Below are 26,734 nucleotides of genomic sequence, written 5' to 3'. Positions count from 1 at the left end.
CTCATCTGAGGTTTTTTGGTTTTATTTTATTTGTGTGTTTGTCTGTTTTGTTCAGATGCTACATGCAGGATTGCCTGAGCTGAGTGGGATCCAAGACCTGAAATATGTGTATAATAATCTTCGTCCACAAGACACTGACCTGGAAGCAACAAGTCATTTTACCAAGTAAGATTAGCTGTGAATGAATGTAAGAGTGTTCATTTATGGTGTGCACAGATGCATGCTTCACCTGTAACATAATCCAGGGTGAACAGTCACTGGTATGAAGCTGTCATCTCTAGAACCACCTTGTATCTTCTTTCCCAAGGAGTAGAAAGAGAGCAATGTGAATGTCTAGCAGAAACCCTTGGTCAGTGTTTCCGTAGCATGCTATGATTTGCTAACCAGCCTCCTCATTTAATACATTGCTCAATAAGAGGTCACTGAAAAGAGCAAGGGCTGACATAAATAAACTGGTTGCTTTTCTTGAACTATGCCCAGAAAAACAATTTGAAAAAAAGAGATTTATGATGACATACGGACCCAGTTACTTTCATCTCTAAGACAATACAAATATTGGAATATTTGGCAACTATTTTCTATTTTAAATCTATATTTATTAAGCAAGTCTGGGAAAACAGTAGTGTACACCAGGGCAGGCGTCTGGCCAAAATGCAGTGAATATCAACTAGACTCAAAATTTTTGTTGAAAAGGCAGTGCATCTTATAAGATTCTCTGGAACTTCAGTTTTTGAATGGACAGCATCAATGCTAGCAAATTTCAGGTGTTCAGTAAATGTTATCTGTAATTACTATCCTAGTAAACAGTTTAAGTGGAGAAATACAGTGCTCTTTCCTATAACTTCTTAATGTTGAATCTTAGCTGAGTCTAATTTTTAATTTTTCTAATATTTCCAACTGGAAATTTGTAAACACAGATTTTTTGTTATACTCTTTTTAACAAATGTATGCTTTGTCCTTTTGAGGAAAATAATAGTTACAATAAAACCTTTCCCACACAGGTATTATTTTTTCTCTCCCCCTTCCAGAATTTGAAGTGAGGAACCTCTCTCAATTACAGGGACGTCCATGGGGGCGGCCTGTGTACTTGGAGAATTTCACTTTTACAAGGGCTTTCTGGTTCATGAACTGTAGTGAATAAGCTGCTCTTGTGATTAGGTAGGAGCAATATGACAGAATCACAGAATATTAGAGCTGGAATATTTGTTTGTTAATAAACATCCTTACAGTTTGTTTATTCTGACAACAAATATGCAGAGGAAGAAACTGAGATCCAAAGAATTAAGGGTTTACCCTTGATTAAAAGAAGTAGTAAGAAATAGAGCTAAGACTAGGGCCCATGGCTAGAACCCTGATCCGCTGGTTTAGGTTTTTTCTTCAACATTCAACATTGGAAACTATACGATACGGCTAAGGAACACCAGGAAGAGCCCCTGTCAAAAATATACCCGCCCATTATCCAGTTTGTTTCTGAAATTCTGCCATTACAGAAACTTTACAGGAGTCTGGTAGGCTCTTTTAGTCTTGAAAAATGCCTTTCAATAATAAAAAGTTACTTCTGAAAGAAGCATTTGTTTTTATCCAGTAAGGAAACTACAAATATTAGTTGAACAACTATCGGTAGCCAAAGAAGCTATAGCTTGAAGACTTGCATAGGTGTTTCAGATCCTTGCTTTCAAGGCTGAGGGACTCTCAGCTTGCCTCAACTAACGAGGATGGGGGCTTGTATGAGAAATCCCAGGGGAAAGCTAACAGCCTGCCTCAAGAAGAGCAGAAGGACATCTGCTGAGAGCCTGGAAGGCCCTTTGGGGTTCAAGGCAGCTCTGGGGATCCCAGCAGGCATCATCCCCTCACTCCAGCTGCCCAGCCCTGGTCCAGCTAATTCCATCCAAAGTGGGTGGGTTCCCACGGCACGAAGAGGTGCCTTCCTTTAATGTAGGCTGCTGCACGGCCAGCCCATGATTTTCCTGTCAGTGAGACTGAGTGGGGAGATGGGGAAGGCATATGGATAGGGCCAGAAAAGGTGGAGGTCGGAAATGTGACTGGGCTATAGCCTGTGTTTCGTGTGTCACGGTTATAATAATTTCACCCAAGTAAAGCAGGGGACATATTCCCACTTCTCCACTTATAAAAATATCTGAATATGAAACAAGCTCTATTCCCCTTAAAATATATTAAAAACCTTAATTTAACAGAAAATACAATGTAAAATCAATCATGTATATAAAAGGTACTCAATAATGGCTAACATTTAATACAGTGTTTCTTATGTGTCAGGCCCTGTTCTAAGTGGTTTTCCTGAAGTAACTTATTTAATCACTATAATGTATCTGTGAGGTAATATCATTTTTATCTACATTTTTTTGATTACGAAATTGAGACCCCAGAGAAGTTAAATGATTTGCCAAAGGATACAGCCAGCAGGAGACAGAGTCACAGTTCCAAACCAATTGGTCATGCTCCAGAGGGTGGGGTCTTAATCTCTACCCTCTGTGCTGAAAACCACCTCTGTGCCACCGCCAGGGTGTCCGGCTCCAGGTCCGCTATAATTGCTGCCCTAGGAAACTCCAGTGGGATGATTTGAATAGTGACCCCAAGGCAGTCACCTTCCTTCCTTTTCCCATTTTGACCCATTTAGATCTCTCTACATTTTTCCCCTTTTTTCCTCAGATAAATCCCCCATGAGATTCACTTTCCCTTTAATTTCCAAGAGCCTGTTCAGTAGGATGTTAATCCAAAAATCTCAATTACATACCTTTATTTTTCGATGTGATTCAATGTGTTTTGAGTTTGTCTTCACAACTCTTCTCTAAGCTCCACTGTCGTCATACATAGATCGAGTACTGAGGGTCTTTCCTACCACACATGCCGTCCAACTCTGTGAAGGACCTGTCTGTCATCCACATCACGGAGCCTCGATTGATTGGGACTGATTCATGACCATTTAAAAAAGCTATTTAAGATCTCTCTATTATTTATGTATTTTAAATTTTTCAAACAAATTGTACAATATTTCCCTTGCTAACAATTAAACAACCTAGAGTGAATTTATAAAAGTAACCTGGTTAATTAAAATAATAATGGAGCTTTTAATGGCATGATCCACATGATTCAAAGAAATGTCAAAAATTATGTGCCTTTTTTTTTTTTACTTTTCTGTGTAAATAATATTGTTAGCTTAAGCTGTGTTCCCTGACATCACATGGATTTCAAAACTCTAGAAGAAACGTGGAGTGTTGGCATCAGTGCACGTAATTTTCCCAAAAAGAAACCAAGTTCTACAACAAACCCAACATCAGTCTTGGTGTTTCAATGAGTGTCATTCACTCTGAAGTCCTTAGGAGAGCCCCTGCATGCTTAATTCCTTGTTCTCTTTGTTGTCCCAAAGTGTTTTATGCAACTGTTTCTTCTGACATCACTACTGAGGTACAGATAATAAATAAGACAAGAAAATCCACTTTTGGTTGCCAGGCAGCTGCGTCTGGGGACGTCTCTCTCTGAGCACTAAGCAAAACCTCAACCTGGACTGGGGAAGACTCTCGACTCTGATCAGGAAAGAATTTGCTATCAGGTCAAACTAGTGCCAGCAAGAATAAAGCAAGAGCGGTGTCGAATGTCTGCAGCCGTGCAGACAGTAGAGAGCAAGGAAGAACAGAGGGGGAAAAGGGAAGTCCATGAAACTCCCACTGGGCATAGGGCAAATCCCTTGCCAACTCTTACAGCCAAGGTCACTTGGTATCCAGGGTCCACTTGATCTGCACAGTGTGGGAATTACATCCCTACCACCCTACAATTGGAGGGAGCCATGAAGCACTGGATAGAGTAAGGGTATGTTCGGAGAACTTCCCTTTACCTACTGGTCTGCAATAGATTAGGGGGAGAGAAAAAGGTTGTATTTAAGACTAGAAAGCTGAATGAAATAGCAAAGTGACAAAGACACTGCTGGAGGTGGAGGTCAGCAAATTCTTGTCTTTATCATGCAAAAGAGTTCAGAGACAGAGTGCAGTAGGCTTATGCAGCAAAAAAGTTTATTTGATAAGACAGTACACACTCAGACGGAAGTGTGGGCAACCTCATGGAGGAGGCAAGCTTAAGAGTTTAGGTTTGGGGTTTTATAGTACCTTTTGGGTAGCAGTCGGTATAAGGCATGATGTATACAGGTGATTAATAATTCCTTTGAAGTTTTATTTTAAGAATAGGGTTATTTAGTTGACTGTTGATCCAGATCCTGGTATTCTTTACCCTTGTAGGTTTGTTTATTCTCCAAAGGTCTCTCATCCTAGTTACAAATTTACTAATTGATTAAGATGACTGGACAAAGAGGAAGAAGAGCATATAGATTAAGTTAAAAAATAATCTGGGCCCTTTTCTACAGGCTAAGTAGATTTTACAGTGGCATGGCACTTGTCTCCTTTCCCGGCTCTAGCTCACTTCCACCACTGCTAACATCAAGCTCCCAGATCTGGGTCATGAATGAGAACTAAGCCACCTGAGACATGGCCCGTGTGGCTACCTTAAGTGCCTTAGATGCAGGTAGTATTAGCATTAAGAGGCTGCCCTCTTGTCCCTGTTTGAGACTTGAAGAAATGGCTTTCCCACCTCTCTGAGGGAGTACTTAGGAACAGTGCAAATCCTACCTCACCCTGGGTATTTACTTTGAGTCAAGAGCTGATCATTATAGTTCAAAGGATGCTGTAGCATTAAAAATTGTATTACAATTAATGGCATTAATAAAAAAAGCAAAATAGAATTGGTTTCCTGGTCACAAAGATTTTTCACATCATTGCCAACTCCTCTGCTTTTTATTTTTTCTACTCCCCTTACAGCTGAGTGCTATTGAATAGAATCAAGCAAGTATCATGACTCAGTCCCGGCAAATTGATACTCTCATGTAATATCTCTGCCGAGCCCACTGCTAGGCAACAAAGGCAACCATCCATTAAAATGTCATCCAAATGGGTTATTTCAGAATTTTCAATCACTCTCAAACCTCGGGTTAGCTGTCCTTAGAAACAGATAACCTATTTCACAAACCAGACTGGGATCATTAAGCATAAACTTTCTGCCTACCTCCCCTCCCACATACAGATCATGTTTTCACTTCATCCATTTCCTCCTCCAAAAATATGAGAGGAAATTTTCCATGTATTTCCAGATACTCCATTTGGTCTGACATGCAGATTCTTTGGTTTACTAAGTATAAGACTGCCTGCTCTTCAGCTAAAACTAAAGGCAGCCTGAGGCAAATCAAAACTACAAACCTCAACAGAAGGAAAAAAATTTCAATAATGAAGTATTTTAGTAGCAAGAACCAGACATCTATCTGGTATCCTTGGGGAAAAGGCATGAAACTGTAACCTAACAAATCCAAATAGGACCTGGAAGTTTCTAATAGAAACAAAGACCTTCTACTCTGCTTATCCCTTCCTATCGTATTCTGCTTCTCTCTGCCCATTGGCGAGTGTTCTGTAGCATAAATTCCAGAGAGAGGCAGTATGATTGACTTAACTAGTTGCCTTTGTCTCTATTGGACCAGCTTCTTCATGCAAAGCCATCACAAATTCTGTTGCCCATCCTTATTCCTCTCATGTAAATCTTTCACAAAGAAGAGCCTAGCATTTCTTCTCTGAACTTTGAGTTTCAGAGAGAGCAATCTCAGTTATGCGGCGATTCGGAAGAGTAGGCATGATGACTGTCCCCAAAAGTACAGCTGTGAAGCCACTGGAAAGAGAAAGTGCCCAGGGATTCCACATCACAGACAGAACATGGAGTCCTCGAGCCCCCTAGGGTGTGCAGACATGATGCCAGAAATTCCCAGGGATCCCCTCATTCCTCCTTATTTGCTTCTCATGGCTACAAGCTACAAGACTCTTTATGCTCAATTGTCTCAAATCAGAATTCCATGGCTTTCTATCTTGTTTCTCTTTGAAGCTGAGAAAGAGTCTGGGACAGAGATGCAGATTCCTGGGTTCTTTATTATTAAAATTTTTTGAGGCTTGTTTAGTACTTCAAACTGTCATCTTATGGATTGTTATAGTTCCACAAATATGGGAAAAGGTTTTCTTTTGCCTTAGTTTAACCATTGATACCTACAAGAAAAACAAAAATAAAAACACCTGAAGGCATTAATAGTCCTGATGTCCAACTTCCCCTAAATCAGGAAAGCTGACTTGAAAAGAAATTCAAATTGAAACAAAAGGAATTTCTCCTTTTGTTGTGATAGCCTCCCATTTAAAAAGATACTAATTACAAAAACCAGTCTGAACTAAACTAACTTTGTAAACTATTTTTTTAAACTGCAGGTATAATACCTTTAACAATACTGTATTTCTTAAATGACATGACCCAGTTACACTCATTAACATGTTTGGCAGCTTGGTTGCTGTTCTAAATTTCTGCATTAAGAGAGTCTCTGTTTTTGAATTGTGTAAGTTACAATAAAAATTTGCCCAATTTGCTGAAATATCAAGTCAGGATACACCTTAGGTATTAGATTTTTTAAAAAATAGAGCTTAAACTCTTCATTAGACTATCAGTCTAAAGGTTAAGAGCATTTGGAAAGTTTAATGTACCCACCAAGAGTACCAGAAGTCATTAGTTTAAGAAGATGAATAGTCCAGATGGCGCTGTTTCACAATGGCTGTTACCTCCACACAGCTATGGGCATCAGTCAATACTCAATACTCACCAGTATTGCTGACCCTGTGCATTGCACACAATTGCTATATTCCAGAGATTTAACCAACTAGACTAAAATAATTGGCTGTTTTTGATGCAATTTTTCATATTTTAAATATCTTAATTTATCTTTGCCTTAATTATAGCACCATTTATCACAATTGAATTTTCTATACTTTTGCATGTGAAGACTTATCATCCTGTTTTGCACCAGATTTCATTTTAATATCATCAATTAAATGCGCTTGCTTTGGTTGAAGGGAGAGAAACCTGGAATACTATTTCACTGGCATAATACTTACACATAATTAGGTCAGTGCATCAACCTTTCCCTAGGTCCTTTATTCCACTTTCTCTGATTTGTCTAATTTTTGTCAGGAGCCTCCTTAAGAAGGTATAAGAATTACTTATTCATAGTCAAGGCCCTGGAGCCTGGAATTCTTGTTTGCATGCAGAGGTAGGTGCCTGTGGTATTTACATAAGACTGGTGACCTTGTAAGTAAATTGTGAAGACTTGAAACTTCAACTTAGAAAATAGTAAAGTTTTTGTTTGTTTGTTTTGTTTTTTAAGCCAAGTTTTAAACTATGAAGCAGAAGAAAAGGAAAAGAAAGATAAATTCCCAAGCTAATACCTCTTTTGTGAGATTTCCAGAGAGTTTACAAGTCAGCTTCCCAGAATCATACATCTAAACATTTGTTTCCTTTGTATCCCTCCATCTGTAGTTGCTACCTTTTGAGCTCATATATATTCATTTCTTTTCTTATTTGGTAGTAAGCTTCCTGAAATAATATTTGCATAATGTTATTAGATTTCCAATTGTTAGGTAGAAAGATAGACATGAGCAGCTGGGGAAGAAGATAAGGTTCAAGGAAAAACTGTCCAAACCCTGCCCAATTAGGGTATCCCACATGAAGACACCAAGGCTGTGCAGGGAGAAAACTTCCTTGCCTATTGGGACAAGCCAAATGGGTCCCAGCCAGATCATAACACAAGGGCAAACGAAAGATCACAGCACAGGGGCAACAGAGCAAAACTCAGAATCTCCCAAACCACACCTCATGATGAGAAACGATACGCAAGCTGAGAGGGGTGGCTATATAAATGGACCCATCAATCAAGTGGCCTTACCTTGTCAATCAAAGAGGCATCTCCTGGCCTCCCGCCCAATGGATCGAGGCCTTTGTCTACCGTGACTCTGGCCCACTCTGTTGGAGTGTATTCAAGTAAAACTTGTGCTCTTCTTTGCTACTGTCTCTGCCTTGCAATTCTTTGTGTTGGCTGGGACAAACTCAACCGGCAACACGGTGACTTTTCATACGTTACCTCACTCGAGACCATCAATAATCCTGGGAGATGGCATGGTTTAGTCATCAACTGTATTTTATAAATGAAACAGTTGAGTCTCCTGAAAGCTATTTGGCTTCTCTGAGATCATGGTAAAACTAATGAATGATTCAAAATAGAACAAATTGTTTTCTTGCATAATGGGTGCTCTTCCCAGGACCCTAAGCAAAATTATTTGGGAAAAAAAATCCTGCATATGAAACTCCTAGTGCTCTGACAATCTGAGATAAGCATAAATGTCCTTTAACTTTATATCTTCAGATTAGTTGAAAGAACATGGTAAGAAAACATATAAATGCTTATAGCCATGTTTCTCAAATTAGGGTACCATGGCATCAAAGCCACAAGGAGTTAACATGAGATATCCTTTTTTATTATCTATTTTATTTAAAAGGTTAGAACATGAAGCTTAAATATTTGTGTTCACACATGTGTAGATACACATTACATACATGTACAATTTAAATCATCTCTTTGCCATGTCAGACAATCTTGATTTTTTAAAAATAAAAGTGCACAGAGAGGAACTTTTTTTATTGTGTACTAAGAATGTATCAGTAATGATTATTCATTGAATTAATCTCAGAATGGGTATTTTTTTGATTAAAAAATATTGGTTTGCCTACTTATTGGCCCAGTATAAATTTGTAACAAAATGAGAATGATCTTAATAGCATACTGTTTAGGCTTAAGTGTGCTTTAAAGTGCTAGTCAGATATTTTAGAGTATGAATTCTACATTGAACTAATATTTGTCCTCATGGCACAGAAGAAATTGTGACAAAGTTGTCTTAATTCATTATTCCCTCTGAATGGAGAGTGACTCACAGAGCTGGACTTAGTAACTCCAATACAAAAAAAAAAAAAAAGATAATGTGTTTATTACATATGCCAAATCACTGCAACAAGAATGAAGTTTGAGTGAGATGAAGACATTTGTTCATGGGGAGTATGAGTCACTTGAAACTGCTCTTCTATTTATAGACGATTAATGATGTTATTGGTAAAATAAGGGCGTTCTTATGCAATTCCTTCATGGGAAAAATCTGTTGAGAAATATGTCCCTGAAACTGTTAGAGAGATTGACTAGTAAAGCAGGTATTCTCTCAAATCACAAAATAATACACACAAGTTCAGCAATAGAAACTCGCTCTTGCTGACATTTCCTTAGTGTCGCCTCAGACCTTCCCTGAACTGCCATTCCCCAGAATGACAAGCATCTCTCCTCAACGGTGGTTCTGATGTGGCCCATGAAGCAGTGAAAAATTTTTGCCACTTGTAGTCACCTCTTAATATTAATGTGTATTCAAAAAATACAATGTTTAATCTGAGGGAAAAAATCTACCTATATACTGAACCTAACTTGGAAGATCAGACCTCTTGGATTCAACCCAGTTTTCTGAAACTGATAAACTTAGTTGCCCAATCACACACATGGTGAGGGAACTGTTAGTAGCAGTTGTTTCTGATGATTAGCAATTTAAAATATTTGTATCATATAAAAAGGTACATGTGTTATGAAGTAGAATAGAATGTAACACATTTTTAGGATAGGACCTAAGACTTAAGAAATTTCATGCTTGTTTTGTGCCCATTTGGACTGGTTCCCTGGCTGTGAGAAATGCTATTTTCTTTTTTTTTTCTGTCACATTGTTTCTATGTGAAAATTAAAGGATTATTGTTTTAGTGCCTTTGTTCTACCTGGGAATTCCACACAAAAATCAATTGATTTATGTCTCTTAAAGACAAAGCTGAAAAACTGTTCATTATAAATAATCCATAATGAGAGCAAAAACCAGAATCAGATAAACAGGAGTTGGAATTTTCGGTTGCTACTTTCTAGATGATGTCACCTTTGGTATTCATTTAACCTCTTTTGGTCTTTTTCTTATCTATTGCTAAAATGATTTTACTGCTTTCCTCCAAGGATGAAAAGATTAACAGATGCATTTATTACAGTTCCTGCCTGGCTAAGGATATATACTCCCTGAGGGCGGAAGTCTGATTTCTCTAATTGACCTCTGCCTCCCAGCACAGAGAACTGTGCCTAGCTGCAAGTTAGGTGTTTATCAAGACCACCTGGAAGTTTCTCCTAGGCCATCTGAGAACTTAATCCTTCCAGCTGTTGCTTTGGGCCTGTAATGTAAGGATATTTCAAAGCATAATCCTGCTGATGCAGCCATTAAACAAAATAAATCAGAGAGCTGCCACCAATATAAATCAAATCCTCATGGAGGCCTGAAACCTATTGCTCTCAGGTCCCCAGTCCCAAGTTGGGTCATATTTAATGGCACTATTTTATCTGACCTGTTAACTCTGCTACCTGAGAGATAGAAATGGACATATGTGAAAGTCTGCCCTGAAACTATAGGCTTACCATAAAAATTCATACTTCATCACCAGTCTTCTTACATCTTAACTGTTGGGAAATGTAAGAATAAGGCATGGACATAGTGGAAATTTTGTGAGGGTAAGTACATCAGATCTTAGGATTTATGGGTTCACAAGCCTATCTTAAAGACAAGTGAGTCCATGCTGTCACTCCAGAGCTTTCCACCCGAACACATAAAAATGGTCAGTAAATATTTGTTGAATGAATTAATTAATTAATTAATGGGACTCCATGGTGAAGACAGAGAGAAGAGACAAGCATCATGATTAATTTTCCAAAAAAGCTGAGACATAAACAGTATAGTAAGAACAGGAAGGATTCCATTCTGAAGCTAAGATTCCATTTTAAAAGCCAGGAAGTTAGACCGTAAGATCCCTAACATATTCTTTAGCAAACAGACAGTAAATTAGCCCACCTTGGGGTCAGGGCAGGTGGTCTTGATTAGTATGTCCCCAGAGAGGAGCTGCTATCCTGGAGAGGAACTGACCAATTTCTTGTGTTAAGTTAATTTTGCAGAATTATCTGGAGGACTGATAATAGAAGATGTTTCTCACCCGAAATAAGCATTTTGAGTCCACTTTACAAGTCCATACACCCTGGTCCTTTGAAAAATCCTTAAAAGAGGGAAACCCCAGCTTTTCAGTGTGCCTCCTCTCTGAGGATGCCCATACTTTTTCTATCTTTCTATGTGTAACTTTAAATAAAATAAAGCTTTGTCTCTGCTCAACTTGTTTTGTTTCTCTGTGCTTTTCCAGTGGTAGGCTTCTTTGTTTCTTTGCTATTTCATTCTGTTTCTAAGCCTTCACTTAGTCTCTGCTTTACTCCTAATGTAGAGAAGGGCTGCTGAGAGCTCAGATTTGGGCCTGCAAGTTCCCGTCACCTGGGTGACCCAGAGGGAACTGCAGCTGCAGGAGCCTGCCTGACAATCTCCTTTCTTTGTGAAGTTCTCAGAACATAACCTCAGTCCATCCCACACTCCACAATTCCACCAATCCTGGGGTGGTAGGGGCTAGCCTCCAGGCAGTGCAGATCCAAGCAGACAGAGGACGCCAACTGACCCTGGCTTTCCGAGATGGCAAGGGAATCTGCCCTAGACCAAGAAAATGTTCAGCAAAACTTCCCCCTGCACCTCTGCATTTTCCTGCTCTCCGCTGCCTGCAAGGCCACTGCCCTTCATTTCTACTCTCGCACTAATGAATTCCTTCCTTACCTGCACTCATCCGACCTGCTCGGGGAATTCTTTTCTGGTTCAGAGTCAAGAACCCTCCCCTGTCTAGGATGAGGTTTCACGCGGTGCACAGGGAGAGACTTTCTAGTTGCAGCTGCCTGGCAGAGTCTATAAATCATGATCAGTCATATACGTCTACTATTATTATTATTATCTTCATGTCTTTAAACTATTGATAAGGAAAGAAATGAATATTTTATACACTATATACCCATAAATTCATAAAGTCAAAGAACATTTTTGGAAATAATAAACACTGGAAATAGTGATCCATAGTATATTTTGACTTTCTTAGGAAATTTTGACCTAGACTGATGTATAATAATGGGAAAATATAGAATTTATTCAGGGAAGTCTAGTACCAGAACAAGATTAAACTTGAAATTTTATAAAATTGAGGGAAAAAATATCAAATGTTATTGAACTATGTTATTGACATTGAGGACATGGAAGAACATATCTCTCGGTCCTTTCATCCTTAGTCCTCCAGGCACTTACCCCCCAAACTCCCTTTTCCCTTGCTTGCTGCCTATTTGCTGTGTACATAGAAATGTTGCACATACAGCAGCAGAATGATATATTGCTCCCCTTACCTTTGTTTGGGACTCAGACCTTGGGAGATGACCCCCCTCTGAGCCCGCCGGTGTAAAATAAAACCTCAACACTCCCAGACCTCCGACTGCCGCTTGGTTCTTCCGTCAGCGATCCAGTCCAGGTTTTCCAGTTTCTTCCATAACATTATTGTTTGCAGATTACATGACTGTGTCCATACAAATTTCAAAAGAATATACAGACATGTTAGAATTAATGAGTTTAAAATCTATTCATATATTATGAAATATTAGTTAAAATAAAATTTAGGAAAAGAGAACATTTACAACTTGCCATAGAAATATTTGTTCAACTGAGGAATAAATCTGACAAAAGATATGCCAAACTTCACAAGAAAAAATTCTAAACTCATACAGAGAGATGTAAAATAAAACCTAACTAAATGGAGAAACATACCATGCCCACTGCTGGTTGCATGCCTCAATACCATAGAAATGTTAATTCTCCCCAAATTGATGTGTAGCTTCATTGAAGTACCACTCAACTCTCCACACATTTACTCTTTTGTGCATGGGTAAACTTGATAGGCTGATTCTAAAATATATTTGAGACTAAAATAGTGAAAAAACACTGGAAGAAGAACAAGGTAAAAAAACAGTTGTGGATTGCAAGACTTATAAGTTCTAATTATATAAGGAAGTGTAATATTGACACAGAGACAGACAAATGGACTAGTGCAACAGAATGAAGAGTCCAGCAACAGGCCTATGCATATATAGACTCTTGGCATTGGGCAAAGGTGAATCAGAAAGGAAAGAATGGTTCTTTGGAAAAAATAAAATTGGTTACATTAATTATTGTACATCTATACTTTCACTGTAGACTGTGGCCATTTTAAAAATAGGTTTAAGTCTGTGTTCTGAATTAGAAAGATTGTTTATTCAACAAATGTTTTTACCTCACTTACTATGCACCAGTTCCTACAATTTTTTTCCAAAATACATTACTAAGTCAAAAAAAAAGCAAATTCCAACATGGCTTGTAATTGTGATTTTTGACTCCTGTCTTTTTTACTTCCATCTCACACATCACAATTCTTACAATAATAGTGCTCCCTTTGTCTGAATCCCTTCTTCCCATCCTCATTCTGTGTCAACCACACTGCTGTTTTCTGCTGTCTTAAACACCAACTAGTTCTGGACTAGTTGTACTAGTTGTTATTTCTGCCTAGAATGTCCTCCATCAGAAATTCCATGGTCTAGAATAATACAGAATTAAGGTCTTTATCGAATCGTCACTCAACTCCTCTGTTCAGGAGGTTATCCCTGACCATCCTATTTAAAATTGCAAGACTGTTACCTACTCCATATTCCCTCTACCCAACTTCTATTTTTGCTTCCTTTATAGTATATATTACTTTCTCAAATCCTGTATTTTACATGTTTATATCATTATTGTATGAATTTCACATTACATAAACTCTGTAAGGGGAGAAACTTCTCTTTTGCTCATTGCTTTATCCCAATACCTAGAATATTACCTGGCATATGCTGGGAGTAAATACAGCGTGGTGAGCGTGTCTGTGTGTTTGTATAGTCTGTTGGTAAAATGTATAGAGAAAGCTCAAAAGAATAACACCAAACTGGTTTTAGTGGTTATTTCTGGGGAGGAGAGTAGAAACAGAGGAAAGATAAAGGGAAACATTCATGTTTTACTTTATAATTTACAGTGTGGCTTGAATTATATATCATAAAAAGTCAAGTTTTTTTACTGTTCCTGAATCTCTTCCATACAACAGACATATCAAATAGGGTAACAACCCCCCGAAACTATGAACAACATGTTCAACAAAACTAGGTAAGAAGGTATTCCCAAGAACCCTAAAATACAAGCAGATAGGGACAAACCACTAAGTTACAAGACCTGTGTATCAGCATCTTACAGGAAAAGTCTAAGGAAGCAACAGATCTGATCGACCTGAGAACAGGACCACTAAGAGCCCACAGGTGCCCTCTGCGAAGCTGGGTGGGCCAGTTTGGTAACAGCAGGAGGGGAGGAGTAGCATACCGAGTACAGGGATAGCTGCTGAGCTTCTTGGAAAACACATTGTTTTGCAAATTTCACTTCTGGAATTAAGTCAATATTTTAAGCAATTATAATCCAAACTGATTTTTTTAAAATTATCCCTAAAAATAGAAAACAAACCTAAAGAAGTCAAAATACAATATTGCAATTACAGTTTTATATTTCACCCTGAGAGTTTCTTTTCTATTTGCCAACACCTCAAGATGTGAACTTGGAGTTTACAGCAACAAAAAAAATAGCATTTAATGGTTGAGATCGAAATAGACATGGGTCTTAACTTTTTCCTCCACATCTAACAAACACAAGGAAGCAAATCTTAAATGAAATGAGTCAACTCAGGGAAATGTTACTCATTATCTTTTCTCTTTCACTTCTCTAGGAAAATAAAGGAAAGTCTGGAATGCTTCCCTGTTAAGTTAAATAACTTGATCCACACACTTGCACAAATGACAGCTATAAGTCCTGCCAAATCTACTTCACAGACTTTTTCCCAGGAATCCTGTGTGCTGAGTGCAACCAGGTCAATTCGAAGAGCCACAATTTTAGGGTTCAGCAAGAAAACGAATAATGTAAGTCTCAAGTCTGTCATCTTGACTTAACTATCATTTGACTTAATCTCAGACTTACCTTCACTATGATACACATCCTTATTCCATGATTTTTTTATTATGCAAATGAAAAGCAGTTACAGTTCGAGCAGAAGTGCCATTAAGGAGGATGTTCTAAGAAGAAATCGGAACAACCAGAGCTGTTAGTAAGAGAACCATCAAAGAGAGTAGTTCCTTCTTGGTGGCGGACTATGAATCAAGAGCTAATTAAAGTGTCCGTAAGAAAAGAAGAGCAGAAATTAGACAGTCTGTTCCCAGCATATATCATTCTATCTTTACATATTGTGTTTATAGGTAATTTTGCCTTTGCAAATTGCATCTCTTAGCCTTTGTGATGATGATTTTTTACAGAGTTTCCTGCTCTGTTTAGTTTACATGAAAATAGATTTTAGAATGTATTGCAGGCTGATATTATCACTTTTGATTTTTGTTTATTTTCTTCAGCTGTATCTGATCCGGGTGACACACGGGGACAATGAAACAATCCTGACAGAAAAATCATTTGAACAGTTTTCAAAACTTCACAGCCAACTGCAGAAGCAGTTTGCAGCACTGCCTCTTCCAGAGTAAGGCGCTCTCCTCCACAGCACTTTGCCTTCAGTACTTGTCCTTGAACCTAAGGAAAAATTATGGTTATGGGATTTTCTGTTTGTGAGCAACACGGCGTTCTGACTCTAATGACATTGAATCTGTCCCAGCAGGGAGTCTGTACTGCTCTCAGAGTGAAGAACCTTTTGTTTCATAAAACAGAACAAGGTTTACAATTTCTGTTTGCTTCCAGCCATTGATTTTGTGGATAGAAAAATTCACAACTGATTTCATTTTTCATCAATTATTAGGAAAGTTGTTTTATTTGCCTATTTTCAAATTTAACCTTTTACATTTTTCTATAAACACAAAACTGAAAATGCAGAACTACCTTGGATACATCTACTCTTTCAACAAATAACTGCAGTGAAAAGCTCCAGTTTATTTGCTGTACTGGAAAAAAATTAAATATATTACTATCGATTAGTATGTAAGTAAAACTTATTAAAATCAACTCACTTTTTTATCATTAATTGTTAACTTTGACTTGGATTATCTAAATTTAATTTGTTGCTATGTTCATTTTGAACTGATCTTGAAAACCATTGTTTCCATTCATGTTACAATGAAAAACATATTAAATAAACATAAACTAAGAATATAAATGAAAATAACTTCTGTTCAAATAAATCTAAATTTATCACTTGAAACTAGCTAACTTTAAGTCATAGACTTCAGCATATACCAAAGCTATATTTTTACTTTAAAAGAGTGAACTTCCCGGACATTATAATATTGACACTTAGGAAAATCAAATGTTATTTTCTCTCTACTGGGATTTTTGTTAAGCAAATGGTCTGTTAACAGTGTGAATGTCACATTTCACCTGAAATACTCTGTACATGTGGATTTTTACTAGGCTTTCAGGATTTAGTCACTTCCCACAATATAAACCTAAGCAAAATTATCAATGGATGGAGAGAGAATGTGCAATACTGAAGACTGAGGAGTTCATGTTCATGAAAAAAAAACTGTACTTGCAGATGTCACAGGGATTCTGACAGGTACTTTATACATCAGGAAGTCAGCAAATTAGAGTAAGAGCACATTTAACAGACCAAGAGGGAAGGAACGCTATTGTGGAAGCTTTTGAAAGCAGCATCTGCTTTAAGAATTACCAAAACATCTAACAGAGTAATTGAGAAAAAGGAGATGCAAAAACTTTGAAGTCTGACTGTAAATACGGAGTTCACCATCCGTGGTTGCCATTGTGCCCTACTAAGTGATCATTGAGAAGTATGTTGATCCTTGTTAAATGGCTGTCTATTTGGGTTTCAAAAACTTCTCTGTTCTGCACTTTCATCTCTATGATACGTATTAGTATAACTTATAAAACTTAAGAAGTGCTAATAAGCTTTCTCTGTATGCCTTTTCTTGATTTTCCCCTTAGTTAGGATTCTGCTTTCCTTAACAACCACTGCCTGGTAATGGTACCTAAATTGATTTTAAAAGCAGTCAAGCAGTGTGTGGAGCAGAGGAATATTTAGTCTGATGTGTCCTTAACAATATTTGTATGCTGAAAGTCCCAAAGGAGCTAAGGCTTACACTGATGCATATAATAAAAGGATGAGGGCAAATTTTCTCTGACCCCATGTTTAGTAAGAGAAGTCATACTTCCTCAAATCCTGTATTTTACATGTTTATTTCATTATTGTCTGAATTATTCTAATAACCAGTCATCAAATCTGTTTCCAAGTCAGTGTTTCCTAATCTTTGGTATGAACAAAACTGAGGGGGCATGAATGGCATTGTCAGATAAAAGGTCATAAATTATTTCAAGAACTGATTTGCTATGTTATATTTGGCTTATTACTTGAGAGTATTTCAAACAATTGAATTGACATTACAAAGCTGAATTCCTCAATTTTCATGTACTCATTATATACAAGATTTTTTTAACATCCACATCTATAAAAACATCAACAAAGGAATAGAATTGATGTTGAGCTCTGTTTCATTCTAGCAATAAGGGAAATTCATCCACAGATATGCAAACTAATACTTAAAACCAGCCTAATCCATCTATTATCAAGTGTATTTCTATGCTTTGATTAATTGTGTCTGGTATTAATTTTCATGATGGCTAAATCTGGATGAAAAGTTTCAATACTTTCAGCCTTAGAACTGCAAGGGACTTGTAAACCAATAAGATGTCAATTATTTAGACACACATGTTGTTTCTGAACTTCCCTGACATTCCCAACAGAAAGCAGTGGGTAGGATGACCTGCAATTGTCACATACTTGTGCATGTTTGCTGACAACTCTTCACCATCCTCCATGTTCCCTTCTCCAGGGAAAGGTCTGTATCAGGGAAGCAGAAGTATGACGGACAGCAGCGGGACTGCAGGCAGAGTAAGCTGCTAGGTAGTTTCTAAAAAATGTATTTAACCAGCAAAACAAGTTGCTGAATGCTACCCATTAGCAGGTCATACCACCCAGTAGTTGGCCTTCACCACATCCTAGCCATCAGGATGCATCGTCAGATAGCGCAGGGGAAATTCTGCAAGTTGGACTCCTGGGGAAAGTGACACTTTGTTCCAAATGACTGAGACCAGATGGAAGCATATGTCACTTGGTAAATGTTTAACTTAGTTAGCATAGCAATGTCTACAGTTAACCCAGAAGAAACAGTACAATCTGACCTTTTTGAAAAATTATCAATCATTAACTTCAGAAAGCATTCATAAGCCCCCACACATATTTAAAGGACAAAATGTGTGGTCTGCCATAAATACAGTAAGAAGGAAAATACATAATAATGTAGTAATGTTAAATTAAATTAGTATTAATATTAATGACAGTTAAAAGAGCACAGTGCCCACAGCCGTGTTAATGAAACTCTCAGGATTAATCATGCGTTCTATGGCTTTTTCAAGAATGTTCTTGTGGGTCCTCCCATCTAATGCACCTATAACTTCATAAACAATCCTAAAATGTGGAGGCCAATTTTCAAACTAATGAAGATAAACTTTTTTTCTTTTAAAACAGGTTTCCTCATTGGTGGCACTTACCTTTTACAAATTCAGATCACAAAAGATTCAGAGATCTAAATCATTATATGGAACAGATATTAAATGGATCCTTTGAAGTTGCAAATGTATGTATATTTTATATATTATTCCTAGAAATATTTTTAAATACTTTATGGTGACATTCTTTTAGTCCCACCTTCATTCAACAAATGGGCATGCCTAATTTGTGTAAAATACCTGAACAGCAAACTGTGGAATGGCAAAAAATTACAGCACTTTGCCTCAAATAACTTGCAGTGATATGAGATTAGAGGACTCTCAGTCCTCCTAAGCATCCTAGTGTTTTACAGGATTAAGAATTACTTCTGACTGTGATGGTAAAAGGGTTTCAGGGAGAAGAGAGCATCTGAGCTGGGCCTTTAACACCAGGATTCAAAAGAGCTGTCCTGGAGAAGCGCTTCGAGTAGAACCAAAGATAAGAACAATATAGGAAAGGCAACCAGTGGAAAAAAGGAAGGATTGTATTAGATTCTATCGCTGCTGTGACAAATTACCACAAACTTGGTATCTTAAAATGACACAAATGTATTTTCTTTCAGTTCTAAAGGCCAGAAGTCTGAAAACAGGTCTTATGGGACCTTAACTCAAGTTGTTGGTAGACTAGTTCTTTCTGGACACACTAGAAAAAAAAAATCCATTTCCTTTTCAATTTCTAGAGACTGCCTGAATTCCCTGGCTTGTGCCTTTTCCACCAGTGGCACATTCCAACCTCCGCTTCTGTCATTATATCTCCTGTGACTCTGACCTTCCTTGTGTTTACATTGGGCCTTCCTGGATAATCTCACCATTTCCAGTTTCTTAATGTATCTGCAAAGCCCTCTTGCCTTGGAAGGGAACATACTCACAGGTCCTGGGGAGAGGATGTGGGCTTTTGGGGAGGGCCATTATTGTATCACAGATACACATGAAAAGCACAATAACACAGTTCGGTTGGGTCTCACATTCTTGTGAGAAGCTGTGAGAGGAAGAGTAAACCCAGCAAGGAGGCCAGGGCAGGTTGTCAAGCGCTAAGCTAAGCCTTAGGGAGTACTGAGAACTAAAACCTACACAGAGAATAGCACTGTCCCTCACTGAGCACTCCAGGAGCTCCTGGCTCTGCTTACTGGATTGTGACTCTGTTCTTATGTTTTAGCCTTTTAAATTGTGAAAATATAACATATATTCAGAGAAATCTACAAAAGAAAGTTGGAGAGTTCAAGGATTTATTATGAAAGGAACACCCATGGGACATTGTAGTAATTTCAAAACATACCTGAAAATTCTTTGCCTCCTTCATATCAATAAGAGGAGCTTATGTCGCCCCACCTTCAACCCAAGAGGACCTTTGTGATTTTCACATTACATAGAATTTGTGGAAGTGACACTTCATGGCTTCTAACTTAGGTTAGAAAAGGCTGTGCGGTTTCTGCCAATTTATATTGGGATGTTCACTATGGGAACCTGCAGCTGACATATAAGAAACTGAGCTACCCTGAGTCTACCAAGTGGAGAAACAGCATAGAGAGACCAAACAGAGGGATGTCCAGGGAACAGCTGTTCCAGTGCCCAGCTGAGGTTCCAGTGCTCTGAGGTTCCAGTGCTCTGAGGTTCCAGCCTGCAGCCAGCATCAACCACACAGTATTGTGAGTGGATGACCTTAGCCCCGGTCACCAGATTACTGCAGCCTCCTTAGGACCCCAAGCAAGAACACCCTAGGTGAGCCCAGTCAAACCCCAGAGCTGAGACACAATAATGAAATGACTGCTGTTTAAGCCAACAACGCAGGGAAGGCAACCTCTGAGGTGTGTGTATTTCCATTGTTGTATAGTGTTCTATTAAATAAATATATTATAATTTACTTGTAGATTCCTCTTTACATAGACATTTGGAATGTTCCCAAACTTGTGGTCATTACAAATAATGCCACTATGAAAATTATTTTACCTGTGTGTCTCTTAATGCCCACATGTTGGTCATATACCTAGGAGCAGAATTTCTGGATTGTAGGATATGCTTATCTTCAGCATTATATGTAGGTAGTGACCAGTTTACTCTCCCACTTGCAATGAATAAGTGTTCCAGTTTTCCGCAGCCTTATCTATACTCGGCATTGTTGATTTTTGTAACTTGGGCCATTCTGATGAGTTTGCATCTCATTGTATTTTTAGTTTGTATTTTCCTAACTACTAATGAGACTGAAAACCTTTTCATATGTTATTTGGTCATTTGGGTATTCTCTTCAGGTAAGTGTCAGTTCATGTTTCTTGCCCTTTTTCTATTGAATTATTTGACATCCTTTCATAGATATTTAGTGTTTTTTTCATATATTTTGGATAGAAGTCCTTTGATAGTTTACATATGTTGTAACAATTTTCTTCCATTCTGTGTCTCGTAACTTTATTCTCCTAATTGTCTTCTGACAAAGAGAAACTCTTACTTTTAATGTAGTAAAATGTATCAGTGTTTTTCTATATGTTTAGAAGATCATGTACACCTCAGTGTCATAATCAGTTTCCTATAGTTTCCTTCTAGAAGCTTTATTTTGTTTTTCACATTCAAATCTACAATCTGTCTGCAGTAGACTGAAGTGCATGGTGTGATGTAAGAATCACCTTATTTTGTTCCATGCAGATTTTGAATTATTCCAAAACTGTTAAAAGGACTTTCCTCCCTGCTTTGCAGTGCCACCTTTGTGATAATTTAAATATCCTTCTAGGTATGCATTTGCTTCAGGACTCTATGTTCTATGCCAATGATAGCTCTGTTTACCCTTGTTCCAACAATCTTAATTACTGACACTTCATAATAAATCCTGATACCTAGCAGAGCGAGGCCTCCTATTTTATTCTTGTTCCTAAACAGTATTCTGGCTCTTCTTTGACTTTTGAATGTCTATGTAAATGTTTAAATTATCTTGTCAATTCGATGCAAAAATCAACTGGGATTTTAGTTGAAATTGCATCTTAGTGTTTTCCAATCTGCTGTCATGTCAATCTATGTCAATCTTTTTTAAAAACGTTTTCAATAATAATTTGTTGTTCTGTGCATAAAAGTCTTAAAAATATTTGTTATAGTAAATCTCTTATCTTGCCTTTTTAAAATTCCTCCTGTTTTTTCACCAGTATGTAAATACAACTGATTGTGTATATTGGCATTTTACTCAACAACCTTACTAACTCACTTTTAATTCTAATAATTTGTACTGTTTTTTTGGATTTCCTACTTACATTCATATTGTCTGAAAATAACAAAAGTTTTATATTTTCTTTCCATTATTTATAATTTCTTTTCTTGCTATTTTTTACTCTCTAGGGCATCCAATATATACTGAATTAAAGTGTGATGGTGGACACACTTGTGTTATTCCTGAATCCAGGGAAGAAGTGTCTAGTATTTCCTCATTAAGAATATAGGTCTTTGTAGGTATCTTTCATTTTTCTAAGAAAACTTCCTTCTATTCCTAAGTTGCCAATAATTTTGGCAATGAAGAAGGTTGATTTTTTTTTTCTGAATGTATTGGGCTGATCAATGGTCATCCAATAATCAGTAGTTTTTCTCATTTGTTCTGTTAATGTGGTGAGTTACATTGGTTGATTTTCTAATTTTAAACAAATTTACATTACTTGGATAAATTCCACATGATCATAATACATTTTCCTTTTTATGTGTTGCTGGATTTGATTTAACATTTTCTTTAGCATTTGTTTTCAACTTTGTTTATGACAGAAACTGGCCTGAAGTCTTTCAGTCTTGCAATGTTCTTACCAGGTTTCAGAATCAAGAATGTGCTGGCCTCATAATATTAGTTGCAAAGAATTATTGCCTTTTTTTTTCTTTCTATTCTCTGGAAGAGTTTATATGAAATTGGTTTTATTTCTTTAATTTGTAAAGCCATGTAGGTCTGGAGATTCAATTTATTTAAGAGTTATAGGACAAATCCCATTTTCTATTTTTCCTGTAAGTATTTGCTAAGTTATAGTTCCCTAGGAATTTGTGATAATTTACTGGCACAAAGTTATTCATAGTATCATTTCATAATATTTTTAACATTTATAGGCTCTGAAGAGACATCCACTCTTACATTCCTCACATGTCATTTCCTGATAAGTCTTGCCAGAGGATTAAGAATTTTACTAATCTTTTCAAAGAATAAAGTGGAGAACTTGTTGATCCCCCTCTATTGCATTATTTTTGTTTCATTTATTTTTGATCTTTCTTTCCTTCTGCTTCCTTTAGTTATATTTTGCTTTTCTGTTTATAGTATCCTCCCTCAGTTACTTGTTTATTTTCAACTTATCCTCAGCTACAGATTGAAAAATTACACATTTAAAATGCCCCTTCCTAATCAAGATTTAATTGCATCCAAGCTTTTAATATGCAGTATTATATTTTTGTTATCATTCATTCAAACTATTGATAAAATTTTCACTATGAATATTTTTCCTGTGACCATGCATTATTTAAGTCTATTTCACCCACTTGAATTTTACATTCTATACTAACAATGCATCTATATCTGTATCCATAAATTTAATAGGTACTTATTATTATTGTCCTAATAATCGACATTTGTTTAAGATTACCCATATATCTCATTTTCACTGCTTCCTAAAACTCTGACCTTCCATCTGGGATTGTTCTCCCTCTACTTAAAGAACACTATTTACTATTTCTTTTAACATGAATTCACCACTAGAAAAAAAAATCTGTAAATTTCGTATTTGTCTGAAAAGTTTTTATCTTCATTATCAGAGAATATTTTTGGTGACTATAATATTTTGATAGCAACAATTTTATTTTTAAAACTTTAAAGCTCTTAGCTTTATTGTCTTTTAGCTTCCATTGATTTTATTTAGAATCCTTCTGTTACAATTGTTGCATCTTTGAATATGTTTTTCTTTATTATTTCCTTTTAATTTTTCTTTCAGCTCTTGGTTTTCTCAACTTTACTTTAAATTGCTCAGATATGACTTTGTTTCTATTTATCATGCTTTAGGGCTTCTTGAGTTTATGTCATAATGTCTTTCATCAGTTTTAGAAAGTTTTCTGTCACTATCACTTCAGATACTGTTTATACCTTTTCCCCTCTCCTCCGTAATCACATACATGGTAACCCTTCTCACTCTCTGCTCCATGTCTCATAACTTTACTCCTGTAGTTTTGTATCTTTTGGCCTTCATGACTTACTCTGAATCATTTCTTCTGACTTGTCTTCTAGGTTGTTTATTCTCTACTTATCTGGTAAATCTATAACTTGAATTCTTAATTTTAATTATTGCATTTTTCAGTTTTAGAATTTCCTTTTGTTCAGTTTGGAGTTCTTGGCTGAAAATCTGTCCTTTGTGTTATTTATTTGAAAATAGCAAGCATACTTATTTAAAAAATCGTCCTGAAAACTCCAATTTTGGGACCCCTTTCATGTATGTTTCTATTGCCTAATGCTTCTGCCAGTTTTCAATCATGTGGTGTTATTCTCTTGTGAGGTTGGTTATTTTCCTTTTTATTGTGGTGTGACCTGTGCTTTGCAGAAATAATTGGAAATCTATTTTGCTGTTATCTTAGTCTAGAGAGTTATAATATCTGAGAACATGAATCTGGGATTGCTGAAATTGGAACACAGGGATTCAGGGTTATTCAAAACTGAATTATAACCCTTCTGAGGACCTATTTATGGTGTATCCTTATTCCTTAGATGTAACCATTTCAGATCTAAATCCACACCAAACTGAGGCAGATTCACCAAGAGCCTGTCTGGCAGCTCTAGATTTCATCCCTTTCCTCTTCACTCTGAGAGGTGCTCAAAAGTGTAATCAACCTCTCAGCCATTCTGTTGCCTAACGTCTATCAATAAACACCCATAATAGACCTCCCAACCTAAGTCCTGCCCCAGTTTCCTAGGTTGGCAATTCTTAGCTCTCTGATGCTTTCAAAATTTAAAAAAAAAACAAGTATGTAATTATTCCAGTTATTCTCAGCAGGAGATTTGGACTCAATGACCTAATCTACTATCCCTGAAAATGGGAATCTAGAGCTGTAGCCATCACCCAGGTGGCCCTCAGCTTTCATAGATCTCGGCCATTCTGCTTCCTCACCTCCATCCTGTGCTTGAAGACACCTTTTTTTGTCTAGTAAGTAATGATTTTGGAAGATCTTAGTCTGTTGTCACTTCCCATCTGAAAAAGTATTGAAGGATTTCCTGGTGATGTGTTTGGTTCTACTCACCAGTGACTCTGAGCACAGCCTGGGAAGTTGAGAAATTCCAGACCCCAATTCTACTCCCTTCTCTCTTGTGAGTTAAAAAAGGTCTTTTAAGGTTCCCCTGTCTACACACACACACATACATACAACCTGTAAAACTCCCACTCCAAATGCTGAAGGAGCACTAGCTCTCTTTACTACTAGGTATTCTTATCACCATTTTTCATGAAAGGTTCCTGTGGACAAATGGTAAGTTCCAGAGGCAGATACCAAGCTAACACAGAATCCTCCAGAGTTCTTGGATAGACATAGCGTCCTTCAGGGATTTATCTAGCACATCATCCCTAAGGTCAAAACTCCAGACAAGGCTTATTAAGTTGTCTGCCTTTTAATGCAAGTATAGAGACCATTTATGGAATATTTTTAGCTAATCCACATATCTAGGATAACTTTAATGTCACCAGTAACAGGCCATTTCTAATATTGATGCTAGTCAACAAGCTACCTTTTTTAAAACAAATCTCACTTATGGTATTCAGTATACTAATTAATAAAATGCCCATTGTAAGTTGAGTTGTGAGTGAATAAAAGAAGAACTTACATTGACTGCCTTTAGTATGGGTTTCCTGATTAAAATATCGAGACCATTCTCCTTCCTGTCCCTCCATCTGGTACCCCTAATAGTGTAGCCTTGATTAGGGCATTAACAGTCCATTCCTGGACTCTGCAGTCTTCATTAAATGCTGGCAGCACCTGGTTGTGCCTTGACTCAGGAACACATATATAATAGCAGACTGCATATGCAGACATACTGTAAACTTCAATAAATTGCTGGCATTGTAACAGGGAGACTACAACTGATCCCATAACTGGGATTTAGTAAAGGGTCAGATAACCCTATTTTTCTCAGCTGTCAATTCAACAACCTTCCTTCTCCACTTGGAGCTTGGAAAAGACATTAGATAAAGTTATTGCAGTCATGATTTTTATTTTTTTAACTATGTGCTGTGTTGTAGATTATACCACAGAAACCTTACTGAAATTTAAAAAATATAATGTATTAATGAATGTATTCAAAAATTGTCTCTTAACTATTGGTTTACGGATTCAGAATGTTGGCTTATAACTCTGCCTCCAATCGGGTAATATTCTGGCTTGATGATGAATAGACCTGCTTAAAAGAATAAAATCCCACAATTCAGATCATAGGGTCCTAAGCCTATTATACAAACACCAGAATTGCCAATAATGACTGCATTAGATTGCACATAGTCACGGGCAAGAGGTGACACTTTGAAATCACTATCAGCAGTTCCTAGTCCTGGACTCTGCTTGGGACCTCACTTGGGAAATTATAAGAATGCAAATTTTTGGTTCATCCTAACCCACTAATTCAGAAACTTTGGGGATCAGGCCCAGAAATCTGTGTTTTCGCAAGCCCTCCAGGGTGTTCTGATACACGCTAATGTTTGAGACCAATTATCTCAACTATAGACATCTTTACCTATTTTTCCCCCAGTTTGAACATGGTCGAACATTTGGCCCCCAATATAGTAGATACTCGGTCAGGTATCTTAGCGTAGTACTGATCTTTAGCAAGTCTGGAGCCTGGAATATTATGCTACAATATTATTTCCAGGCTAGTTGCTTCTCAGCTCAAGATGCTGTTTTGTATCAAAGGACAAGTGCCTGGGTACTTGAGGTATACTTAACTCAATTCCAAGTAAGGTGGAAAAGGCATCCCAGAAAATAGGGCATTTGAGTTATTATTAAAGGGTAAAAAGAAATAGAAATTGGGGGAATATTGTGCTAGGCAAGGAACTGCAAGACAAAGCATTCATTATGGTTACATGCTTTCTGTTGTTTAGAAGCTGAATGAACTTGATGACTGTATGCATTCAATTTTTTCTCTAGCACATAGAAACCCACCAATATTTGATAACTAGTTTTAAATTAATAATAACAGAATCATTTGCATATGTGATTAACTTATGGAGTTTATATTGTTTTCAAACCTAAAGGACTGAATGTTTGCATCTGAAAAGTAT

At 37.1% G+C, this 26,734-nt stretch overlaps 1 protein-coding gene across 8 annotated transcripts in view; it reads left to right on the top strand.

The window, feature by feature from the left end:
- Positions 1-26,734, top strand: part of PIK3C2G (phosphatidylinositol-4-phosphate 3-kinase catalytic subunit type 2 gamma) — a 319,871-nt gene that overhangs the window by 248,431 nt on the left and 44,706 nt on the right. For 7 of the 8 annotated variants that reach the window (XM_073223871.1, XM_073223866.1, XM_073223865.1 and 4 more), the window contains 4 exons: positions 56-165; positions 14,659-14,848; positions 15,332-15,453; positions 18,466-18,574. In XM_073223871.1, the coding sequence (XP_073079972.1) occupies positions 56-165; positions 14,659-14,848; positions 15,332-15,453; positions 18,466-18,574 (531 nt within the window). Of the gene's footprint in view, positions 1-55; positions 166-14,658; positions 14,849-15,331; positions 16,712-18,465; positions 18,575-26,734 lie in introns of those variants that run through there. The other variant, XR_012125937.1, reaches the window with a different exon arrangement.

Source organism: Manis javanica, chromosome 15 (assembly GCF_040802235.1).
Source record: "Manis javanica isolate MJ-LG chromosome 15, MJ_LKY, whole genome shotgun sequence".
Classification (NCBI taxonomy): Eukaryota; Metazoa; Chordata; class Mammalia; order Pholidota; family Manidae; genus Manis; species Manis javanica.
Note: the sequence above shows the minus strand (reverse complement) of the source record. Positions and strands in the feature narration are given on the sequence as shown.